Source organism: Mustela nivalis (genome assembly GCF_964662115.1).
Source record: "Mustela nivalis genome assembly, chromosome: 6".
NCBI classification, from domain to species: Eukaryota; Metazoa; Chordata; class Mammalia; order Carnivora; family Mustelidae; genus Mustela; species Mustela nivalis.
In genome coordinates, this window is record NC_139025.1 from 17,441,068 (window position 1) to 17,453,270 (window position 12,203).

A 12,203-nucleotide genomic window follows, 5' to 3' on the forward strand; every position below is an offset into this window, starting at 1 on the left:
GAACAAGAGGCAACCGGCAGGCACATGTCGTGCCTCACGCGGCTGTCGTGGCTTTGAGCAGGAAAGCGCTGCTCACCCCACGTTCTGTACAGACCCTCCTGAAGTGCATGTGGACCAGGGGAAGGTATGGGGGCAGACGGAATGGGAATGAAAGCAGCTGAAAGAGCTGTTTTCTAGCGTGGTGAGGAGAGAGAAGAGAGCTGGACCCCAACAAAAGGCAAGGAAGGCGGCTTCTTCAGCCCCTGTTCCTCGCAGGCCTCAGCGCAGCAGGGATAGGTGCCAGTTATCACAGGGCGATTACACCTTTCTCAGGCAAAGCTTTAGGACCTGACGGTTCTGCCCAGGACTGGTCTCTTCCTCTCGCCCACCTCACTCTCCAGGCCTTCTCTCCCCCTTGCCCTTCAGGATCCTAACAAAATGATCAACAATAGGGGGGAAATGGTAAACCTTTATTCGGAAAAGAGAGCTTAAATGACCACTTAAAACTCCCATTTCATTTCCAAAACAGAAACAAATAAGAAAACAAGAAAAAGATCACCTATAAAACTCCTGCCCTCTGCCATCTTGGGCCGTCTTAAACTGCATTTCCTGGCAGAAGAGAACAGTGATGGGCCACAGTCCTGAAAACCAATAGGACACAGACTTAAGACTATCTCAGGAGGTGCCCGGGGAGAGACAAACAGAATGAGCGATGGGCGGGGTGTGGACAGGTGGGCCTGGGGCTCAGACAGGCACATGCCCAGCACCCAGGATACAGTGTTCAAACATATACACACACATATAAATTGCCAGCATCTGGGCATGGAAAGCTTATAACCATGAACACAGCAGCAGAATTCAGGCTGGGTCTTTGGCTTTTTAAAAAAGGGGGAGAGAACCTCTGGCTAACTGTCCCTAATTCCAGCCTCTCTGCCATACCCTTCAGTCCCATTCCGGAGGCCGAGCGGGGCAACAGCAAGGCTAATCTGCAAGGACCAGCAGCTACTCTGAGTTGGGGGAGGTATGAGGAGCTGCTGGCCCAGAAGACCCAGGCCACACCCCAGCTATGAAAGATTAAGGCATGCAGGTGATACATGTGGGCAAAGGGCACCCCAAATAGGCCAGGGTGGCCCTGTGCTAGGAGGAAAAGCACTGGCAATGAGCAGCTGAGGCCTTGCCGGCCAGAACTAACCCAGCACTGCCACCTCGAATGCTTGGACAGGTTTCGCCCAAGGCCACCTTCTGCAGAGAGGGTCTGGCCTGAGCCACACATCAGGCTGTTTTAGGAGAAAATGGACAGGAATAGGGGAAGCAGCGAGGTAAAAAGTGGTGGGAGGAAAGGAACTATAAAGCTTCTGAGGAGTGCAGAGGAAGGAGAACAAGTCCCTGAGGTCTTGAGTCCCAGCTGAAGTGTGGCCGCACAGCCTGCCTGCTCTTACCCCCACCAGGCCTCCCAGCCCCCCAGTTCTGCGTGGGGCAGAATACAGTAAGACAAGAGTTTCCTGAAGGTACTTTCTTGTCCTTTTAAACCTCAAACTCCCTATTTTCAGTCCACTGACCCCACACAGGGCTTCACACTTGCACATCTCTCACAGCGGCCTGGAAAAAGGGAAGAGCCCTCGAGAAAGCATGCCAGGGCTGTGGGAGCTCTGGGCTGGAGGCTCAGAGGCTGCTGGGGCAGGTAGCGCATCCCTGAAGCTGCTGTTACAGGCTATGAGGCCCGTTCATTCCCCGTGGCCAGATGAGGAGTATGGCCCGGGGGGCACGACAAACGCCTCATGAGACACAGAGGATAAGAGGGGAGGAGGGCCCACGGCCCTGCCGCTGCCTGCCAACACACAGCTACCAGGTTATGCTCTCGACCTGTGAAGAGGTCGACAGCCCCAATGTGGAAAGTGGGCTGGTCGGAGGCAGGCATGGCCGTACAGAGCAGTCCCCCACTGAGAGGACACATGCACGCTACACACCTCACATGTGTGTGTCTGGCAAGAGGGCTGGGCCCAGAGGTCATGAAAGCAGAAAGAAGACTGGGCTAGAAGATACCATCAAGAAACGGCCTGAAAGCAAATAACCAATGAGATCAATAGCTCCCGCAACCCTGGTAATTAAAAATTAAGGGGGAGCACTGGATACATGGAATGAAAGGGGAGCCCCCCTTCTGCCTCTCCCAGGGCCACTGAGTATGTGGCACAGGATTAGGAAGAGGTTGGGGCAGGGCAGGGGCCACAGGCAGAGAACGCGGACGGGCCTGGAGAAAATCTAACCATGCGAAAAGGGAAATGGGGGAAAGGAGGGGAGGGGAGGGGATGTAAGTTTCTCGGATCCAAGTTTCCAGAAGTATGGGGTATTTCCACAGTCTCTGACCCAGTGAGCTCTTCTGGAAGAGAAGCTCTCTTCCCCCGGGAACCCCGTCATGGGGCGGTGACTTCCATCCCAAAGCTGGCCAGCAGGCTGAGGTGGTCTGAAGAGCAGAAGGGGTTGGGCAAGCCGTTGGCAGCCCAGAGAATCTCTTCAGAGAGGAGGGAGAGACGGCCCAGAAGCTTGAGAGTCCCATCTTGATCCAGCCTGCGATCTGGGGCACAAAGCAGAAGCCAGTGAGAGTGAGAAAGCAGCCAGGGCCACTGCATGGGGGGACTGGGGCCTGTGGGAGCTATGCTTTATGGAGGCTGCATCTCCTTGGCTGCCCCGCCACCCCTTACCTCTCCCAGCTGCCTCTGGCTGAGGCCTCCCTTTCTGAGATACCCTGGGATGTATCATTGAATGGAGCAGGGTGGGTTCCGGGAGACTGTGGCAACCAAAGAACGGGTGCCCAGGCCCAGCATCTATGAAAACTTTGGACTTTCCAAGAAAAGCTGGAAATCCAGGTTTTCTACATAAAATTTGATTTTTTTAAACATAGGGAATCAATTCAAACATTTTAAAAGACATGCTTTAAACAACAAACCAGCCATGAGGCCGGTAGGCTGCCACACTGTGACTGCTGGTAGAGGGTGAAGAAACAAGAAACAGGGTCTCTAACCTAACCAAGTCCCTCACCAAATGGCTGCCACATTCAAAGTCCACTAACCTCCTGGTGCTCTATTTTTACCTCCTAAATAGAGATAAGGCTGGTTCTGCCCACCTCTCTCTGAAGCTGCAAAGATATAAAGGCAGGCGAGTGGCCTAATAAGGGAATTACGATGAGGATGACTGGTGCCAGGTAGATATGAAATCTGCTCTTCGGGGAGTCTGGTCCCAGCAGCCCAAGCCATGTGACCAAATGCCTGACCTTCACCATCAGCTGTTCCCAGGGACTTCTGAGGTGGCTTCTATGAACCCAGCATCCACCAGGCTTACCCGTTCTGTTCCCATTCTCACAGGACTCAGCTGAGAAGAAGATGTAATCCACTGTCGTTCCAAGACCCAGGGGCATTGTGGTGACCTCTGGGCGGCCATGCTGGGGCAGGAAATGAGTATATACTGAGGTCAGGTGAAGGCAGTGCTGGATGGTGCCTACAGTCCTGCAGGGATGAAGAGGAAGAGATCAGTCAACAAACATTATTGACCTTTTCTCAAAGTCACTTCCTCTATGGGTTTTATAGTTTTTTCAAGGGCCAATCCCAACTAACTCTATCTCAGCAAATTCCTTCCCATGCTAATAAGAGGCAGATGGTCTTAGCTAAAATCAGCCTAGAAATAGACACATTTATACACAGTCCCCTGACCTTCCTCACCCCACCCCCATCCCACTCTCCTCTCATTACCTGGTGAAGTATACCTAATGTACCCTGTCCAGGGGTCAGCAAGTTCTTCTGTGAAGCCTCACCCCCTGAGGAAATGTGCATGGGTTCTTCATCTGCAAGAACCTAGGTGGGTCACCTCTGGCCTCTGCACACCAGCCCTTCCAAAACCTTAGCACGTATTAGGAGAAGAGAGACCTCAGCAAAATTGCCCCCCAAATCAGCCTGAGGAAAGCCAATGAGAATCTCTCTCATTCACCCAGATGGGGGCTGGAAAGCAGGCTGCAGGGAACCGGAAGGAAGATCACCTGGGGAAGACAGGCTCAGGCTCCAGAGTGTCTTCCTCAAGGACAGACGGGGCCCAGTCAGCAGGTCGCTCTGTAGAAAACCAGAGAGAAGAGATTTTTTTATTCCCAGAGAGTGAAGCAGGGCCAGAACCTTGCACCCTGGGACCCCTCTCAGATCCTTGTTCCAGATTGCTCCAAAAGGGGAAAGGATAAGAGAAGAGGTGATGGGACAGAGAAAACAATGGATCAACTTTGTAGGAAGGCAGACAGAGACCTTGAACACAGACATTTCTTCCTTGCTAAGCAGTTTTTCTTTTAATTCTTTTAATTTATTTTCAGCTTAACAGTAACAGTATTCATTGTTTTTGCACCACACCCAGTGCTCCATGCAATCCGTGCCCTCTCCAATACCCACCACCTGGCTCCTCCAACCTCCCACCCCGCCCCCCGCCCCTTCAAAACCCTCAGATTGTTTTTCAGAGTCCATGGTCTCTCATGGTTCACCTCCCCTTCCAATTTCCCTCAACTCCCTTCTCCTCTCTAACTCCCCATGTCCTCCATGCTATTTGTTATGCTCCACAAATAAGTGAAGCCATATGATAATTGACTCTCTCTGCTTGACTTATTTCACTCAGCATAATCTCCTCCAGTCCCGTCCATGTTGCTACAAAAGTTGGGTATTAGGGTATGTGCTTTCGTGAGTGCTGTGAAGTGTGTAAACCTGGTGATTCACAGACCTGTACCCCTGGGGATAAAAATATATGTTTATAAAAAAAAAAAAAAGTTGGGTATTCATCCTTTCTGATGGAGGCATAATACTCCATAGTGTATATGGACCACATCTTCCTTATCCATCCAAGGGCATCTTGGTTCTTTCCACAGTTTGACAACCGTGGCCATTGCTGCTATAAACATTGGGGTACAGATGGCCCTTTTTTTCACCACATCTGTATCTTTGGGGTAAATACCCAGTAGGGCCCAGCACCTTTTTAAATAGTTTATTTAAATTTATTCTTTAGAAATAAATTTATTTTGTTAGGTAATAGAGTCACATGGTACAAAAATCAAAATGTAGAGAAAAATATCAGTGAAAAGTCTCCCTCCCATTCCGGGACTCCTGTCACTCAATTTCCCTTTCCAGAAGCAACCAATGTTACCAAATCCCTGGTATATTCCTTCAGAGATTTTCTAACACATACCATCTGCTGTGTATGTATATATGTATGTGTGTAGTATACATACATATGTATGCACACAATGTAATATATATGTATACATTCTTAAATACACAAAAATAAGTACACACACAAACACACAAAGAAAAAAGATACACAGTATCAGGAAAGAAAGAGGGGATATTATTACAGATCCCACTGACATTAATAAGATCCCACTGACATTAATAAGTGTTATGGACTGAATGTTTGTGTCTCCCCAAAGTACACTGAAATCCCACCCCCCAGTGAAATGGTGGGCCCAGTGAAAGGTGGGCCTTTGGGAGGTAATTAGGTCATGAGGGTGGAGCCTTGGGCATAGGATTAATGCCCTTACAAGAGGCTTGGATCTCAGAGAGCTCCCTCACCCTCTTTCTGCCCTATGAGGACACAAGAAATTAGCACTCAACAACTCAGAAGAGGGCCCTCACCAGAATTGGACCATTCTGGCACTCTGATCTTAGGCTTCCAGCTCCAGAACTGTGAGAAATAAATTTCTGTTGTTTATAAACCATCTAGGCTGTGATATTTTGTTATAATAGCCCAAACCAACTAAGACAACAGGGTAAAAAGGATCAACAAAACTGACAAACCCTTGCTAGACTGACCAAAAAAAAAAAGAAGGCCCAAGTTACTAAGTTACTAAAACTAAGAATGGAAGAAGGGCCACCACTACCAACCCTACAGAAATTTTTAAATTATGAGAATAATATAAACAACTATATACCAACAAATTTGATAACTTAGATGAAATGAACAAATTTCTAAAAAGATACAGGGGTGCCTGGGTGGCTCAGCAGGTTAAACCCTCTGCCTTTGGCTCAGGTCATGATCCCAGGGTCCTGGGATGGAGCCCCACATCGGGCTCTCTGCTCAGCGAGAAGCCTGCTTCCCCCCCACCCTCTGCCAGCCTCTCTGGCTACTTGTGATCTCTCTCTCTGTCAAATAAATAAATAAAATTTTAAAAATAAAATAAAAAGACACAAACTATGTAAACTGATTTGAGAAAAAATAGACAATCTGAATACTTTAAGCAAGTAAAGAAATTAAATTAATAATTTAAAAAGTTCCCACAGAGAAAAGCCCAGGACTAGACGGCTTTATTGGTTAATTCTGCCAAACATTTAAAGAAGTAGTAATACAGATACTTCATAAACACTTCTAAAAATTAAGATGGGACACTTCTCAACTCATGCTGTGAGGTGTTAATCAAAATTAGACAAAAACATCACAAAGAACACTATAGAATATCCCCTGTGAATGTCCATGCAAAATTCTTCAATGACTATGACATAGTTTATAAGAAATAAATATATATTTGGTCTTGTCCACAGCTCCTGACTCATAGCTCCCAAAACCCTTAGAATTTCTCAAGAGATCAGAGTGATAAAGGTGTCTTTTGTTATATTATGAGGTGACTTTTGGAAATCACCTAAAGATGAGGGCTGGTTACCAGAAGAACCAACCTGCTATTGGAAATTTCTGTCCCAGTTCCCTAAACTTCCTGGGAAGGAAGTGGGCTGGAGCTTGACTCACCAATAGCCAATGATTTAATCAACACTGCCTATGTAGCAAAGCCTTCAGAGAGCTTCTGGACTGGTAACTACATGGAGATTTGGGGAGAATGGGGCCTACAGAGAGCATGGAAACTTCCCAAATACATTGTCCTATGCATCTCTTCCATCTGGCTTGTTCCTAAGTTTTATCCTTTTATAATAAACAGGTAATCTAATGAGTAAAATGTTTCTCTCAGTTTTGTGAGCTGTTACAGCAACTTAATTAAACCCAAGGAAGGAAAGACTCATGGGAACCTCTGATTTTTAACAGCCAGTTGGTCAGAAAGTACAGTTAATAACCTGGACTTGTGACTGGAATCTAAAGTCCAAGCGGGAGGTTGCTGGAAGCACAGGGTGGGCTTGTGATTGGTGTCTGAAGTTGGGAAGTGGGGCAAGTCTTACAGGACTGAGCCTTTATTTCACCTGTGCGATCTCTGGGTAGATGGTGTCAGAACTGAATCAAGTATAAACACCCTCCTTCCCCATGTTGAAAATTAAGTCTCAGAACACCAAAACAATGTATCAGCAAACCAAATCCAGCAAAATAAAAAATGATTATATACTATGACCATGTACAATTTATCCTAGGTATGTAAGGCTGGTTTAGCATCTGAAAAATCAATTAATGTAATATAGTATATTACTAGATTACTAATGGATAAAAACCACATGATCGTCTGAACACACACAGTAAAACCATTTGACAAAATTCAACACTGCTTTATGGGGGGAAAAGCAACATTAAAAACTAAACACAGAAGAGAACTTCTTGGGGTGCTTGGGTGGCTCAGTCATTAGGCATCTGCCTTTGGCTCAGGTCAAGATCCCAGGATCCTGGATTGAGCCCTACCATCAGGCTCCTTGCTCAGCAGGAAGCCTGCTTCTCACTCTCCCACTCCTCCTGCTTGTGTTCCCTCTCTTGCTGTCTCTCTCTGTCAAATGAATAAATAAAATCTTTGAAAAAAAGAAGAAGAAGAAAACTTCTCCAACCAGATAAAGAGAATCCACAAAAACCCCAGGGCTCACATCACAATTTACAACACACTTAAAAGCTCTACCCCTAAGATCAGGAACAAAACAAGGATGTCCACTCTCACCACTCAACTTTAGAGAGGCCTAGCCAGGGCAATCATGGAAGAAAAAGAAATAAAAGGCATCCAGATTAGAATGGAAGAAGTAATGCTCTTTCTGTATGCAAGATGACATGATCTCTTATACAGAAACTGTAAGAAATCCACTAAAAAACTATTAGAATAAATGAGTTCTCAAGACTGCAACATAGAAGATTAATATACAAAAACTGCATTTCTATACACTAGCAGTAAAAATCTAAAAATGAAATTAAGAAAACACAATATCAAAATGAATAAAATAGTAATAAATTTCACAAAAGCCTAAGACTTACACACTGAAGACTATAAAACATGGAAAGAAATTAAAGATCTAAATAAATGAAAAAAAAAACCACTGATATATATTGATCATAAGATAGTATTACTAAAATGGCAATACCGGGGCGCCTGGGTGGCTTAGTGGGTTAATCCTCTGCCTTCGGCTCAGGTCATGATCTCAGGGTCCTGGGATCGAGTCCCGGATCGGGATCTCTGCTCAGCGGAGAGCCTGTTTCCCCCTCTCTCTCTACCTGCCTCTCTGCCTACTTGTGATCTCTCTCTGTCAAATAAATATTTTTAAAAAATAATAATAAAATGGCAATACCTCCCAAACTGATCTAAGATTTCTAGATCCCTATCAAAAATCCCCCAACTAGCTTCTTTGCAGAAACTGACATGATGATTCTGAAATTCATATAGAAATGAAAGGGACTCAGAATAAACAAAATAATCTTGAAACCCCACCAAGTCATAGGATGTAACTTCTCTATTTCAAACTTATACAAAGCTAAAATAAGACACTGTGGTACTGGCATAAGGATGGACATAAAGTGAATGAAATAGAACTGAGTGTTCAGAAACCTGCAAGGCCATATTCAATTAATGTTTCACAAGGGGAGGGGTGAATGGACAATAACGGCTAATAGATACCGGGTTCCTTTCAGGAGGGATGAAAATGTTCTACAATTAGATTGTGGTGATGTATACTCAATTCTGAATAGAATAAAAGCCAATGGCTTGCACATTTCAAATGGGTATATTTTATGATATATGAATTTCATCACAGTAAAGCTTTTTTTTTTTTTTTAAAGGGTAAAGGAACGTTATGGACAATTTCATGCCAAATAATTTAATAATTCAGATTAAACGGAATATTCCTTCATATACTTTACATTTTCCCTTTTGATTTTTTTCTTTTTTGTTGGCATTATAAATAGGGTCTTTTTTTTCTCATTATTATCTCTTAACAAGTATATCCTTATTTTTATACACAAATACTATTGTTTTTCTATATATTCATATTATACCAGCTACTTTCCAGAATTATCTCAATGCCTATAATAGCTGTTAGTTGATTCTCTTGGATTACCAGTTACCTAAAAACATGAGCAAGTAATTAGCTCCTCCCCTCCATTTCGTTACTTCTGTTTACCCACCCACATTTCTGTTTCTCTGTCCACTGGCTGGCATCTTTGAATACAGCTGAAAAACAAGAGTGGCCATCCTTGTCCTATTCCTGACTTTGACAGGAATGTTACTACAGTGTCTTCTTTAAGCCAGATGCTGATGCGTGGAGCTGAGTAAGTGCTGTGGTTTGGTTTCAGTTTTTAATTTGCAGGCCTGCAGTGGCTTCGCTCTCCTCCTCCTGCCCCTCACCTCCATGGCACATTGTTGCCAACATGCACTCTGACAGACCAAGATCATTCTCAAAGATTAGGTGGGTTCCATTCCAGACCATGGCGGGAAAGTAAATATCCCAATAAAGCCAGTCAACTGAATTTTGGGGCTTTCCCAGTGCATACAAAAGTTATATTTATACCATAATATAGTCTTCTAAGAGTGTAGTAGCATTGTGTCTAAAAAAAAAAAAATGTACATACCTTAATGTAAAAATATTTGCTAAAAAATGCTAACCATCAACCGAACTTTCAGCAAGTTGTAGTCTTTTTGCTGGTGGAGGGTCTTGCCTCAGTATGGATGGCTGCTGACTAATGAGGGTGGTGGTCATAAATGGTTTCTCTGTAGCATGTGATAGCATTCTTCCCAGAGATCTTCTTTCAACATTGGCGTCAATCCTCTCATACCCAGATCCTGCCTTATCAACTAAGATTATATAATACTCTAAATCCTTTGGGGGCACCGATGTGGCTCGGTTGAGCTTCGACTTTTGGTTTCAGCTCAGGTCATGATCTCAGGGTCCTGGGAATTCCTACTCAGCAGGGAGTTGGCTTGTCCCTCTCCCCCAACTCCCCACTCATGCTCTCTCTCTAATAAATAAATAAAATCTTAAAAAAAAAAAAAAGAAGCAACTCCCCATAAGTTCGAGTTTTATCCTAAGATTGCAGCAATTCAGTCCCATCTCCAGGCTCCATGGCTCTTCTAGTTATCTTCCTTTTTCCCCCACATCTCTGTTACATCCTCCACCGAAGTCACGAACCCCTCACAGTCACCCCTGACAGCTGGAATCAACTTCTTCCAAACTCTTGTTAATTAATGTTGGCATCCGACCTCTTCTCAGGAGTCACAGATGTTCTTAGATGCATCTGGAGTAAGGAAGCCTTTCCAGAAGGTTTCAATTCACTCTGCGTAAGGAAGCCTTTCCAGAAGGTTTCAATTCACTGCCCAGATCCATCAGAGGAACAACTATCTGCAGAAGCTATAGCCTTACAAAATGTATTTCTTCAATAATAAAACTTGAAAGTCAAAATCCTTCCTTGATCCACGGGCTTCACAATGCATACTATGTTAACAGGCATGCAAACAATGTTAACCTTCTTGAACATGTATATCAGAGTCTTGGGTGACCAGGTGCACTGCCAATAATATTTTGAAAGGAATCTTTTTTTCTGGGCAGTAGGTTTCAACAGTGGGCTTAAAATATTTAGTATATCATGTTGTAAACAGATGTGCCCTCAGCCAGGCTTTGCTGCTCCACTGAGAGAGTATAGGCAGCTCATAGCTTTAGCATAATTCTGAAGGGCCCTAGGATTTTTGGAATGGTGAATGAGCACTGGCTTCAACTTAAAGTCACCAGCTGTGTTAGCCCCTAACAAGAGAGTCAGCCTATCCTTTGAAGCTTTGAAGCCAGGCATTGATTTCTCCTCTCTAGCTATGAAAGTCCCAGACAGCATGTTCCTTCAAAAGACGGCTGTTCTGTCTACACTGAAAATCCATTAAGTGTAGCCACCTTCATTCATTATTTTCACTGGATCTTCTGGATAACTTGCTGCTTCACCTTGGACTTTGACATTATGGAGATGGCCTCTTTCCCTAAACCCTATGAACCAACCCCTCAAACTTCAGGCTTTTCTTCTGCACTTCCCTCACCTCTAAGGCTTCCCAGAATTGAAGAGAGTTAGGGCCTTGCTCTGGACTAGGCTTTGGCTTAAGGAAGTGTGGCTAAACTGATCTTCCAGCCAGACCACCAAACTTTCTCCATATCAGCAGTAAGGCTGTTTTGCTTTCTTATCATTCATGTGATCACCGGAGTAGCACTTTTCATTTCTTTCAAGAACTTTTTCTTTGCATTCACAGCTTGGCTCACTGTTTAGGACAGGAAGCCTAGCTATTGCCTGTCTCACTAAGCTTAATCATTTCTAGCTTTTGATTTAGTGGGGGAGATGCGACTCTTCCTTTCACTTGAACGCTTAGAGGCCATTGTAGGGTTACTAATTGGCCTAACTTCAATATTGTTTTGTCTCAGAACAGGGAGACATATTTTCTAGATATTCTGCAATTTTAGCTTAAATTTCACCTTTGACTCAAAAGTTGTTTGAAGTTTTCTAGCTAACCAGATGATAATGTTTTCTTTTTTGTTTCTAATTTCTATTTTTACTGCATGTGTAATCAAAGAAAGGCTGTATAACTTCTATTGTTTGAGATTTATGGAGGTTTTTTTTTTTTTGGTGGTCTAATTCTTAAGAATTTCCTATGAATACTTAAAAATATCTTTCCTCTGCTTTCAGTATTCAGAGTTTGATATGCATCAATCAGATTTACCATATACACATTATTACAGTCTTCCATATTCTTAGTGATCTTTTTTCTACTTGATCTGTTGTGGGCTAAGACAGAAGAATTAAAACCCTTTACTGTTAGTTACTTTCTGAATACTGTTCGTTGTTATGCCTGCACTTTCACTTGATGGTTGTTGATGTAATGTTATTGGAAGCTTAAATATTTATAATGCTAATATCTTCGTTTTGAGTTGTGTTTTTTACATTATGATACACAAGAAAAATCTCAGTGAGCAGCAGGATACTAAACACACGGTTTCCCTCAACACACGGTTCTGTCCAAGCCGCACTGTGTACAAACAGCACTGTTCTAGCAGTCA

General features: G+C 43.9%; 1 protein-coding gene across 7 annotated transcripts in view; it reads right to left on the reverse strand.

Moving 5' to 3' along the window:
- Positions 1 to 430: 430 nt before the first annotated feature.
- Positions 431 to 12,203, reverse strand: part of ANGEL1 (angel homolog 1) — a 38,442-nt gene continuing 26,669 nt past the window's right edge. For 4 of the 7 annotated variants that reach the window (XM_082733602.1, XM_082733603.1, XM_082733607.1 and 1 more), the window contains 3 exons: positions 4,007 to 4,076; positions 3,316 to 3,479; positions 431 to 2,551 (listed from right to left, as the gene is read on the reverse strand). In XM_082733602.1, the coding sequence (XP_082589728.1) occupies positions 2,391 to 2,551; positions 3,316 to 3,479; positions 4,007 to 4,076 (395 nt within the window). In that variant the 3' untranslated portion in view covers positions 431 to 2,390. The remainder of the gene's footprint in view (positions 2,552 to 3,315; positions 3,480 to 4,006; positions 4,077 to 12,203) is intronic. The other 3 variants (XM_082733604.1, XM_082733606.1, XR_014312464.1) reach the window with 2 other exon arrangements.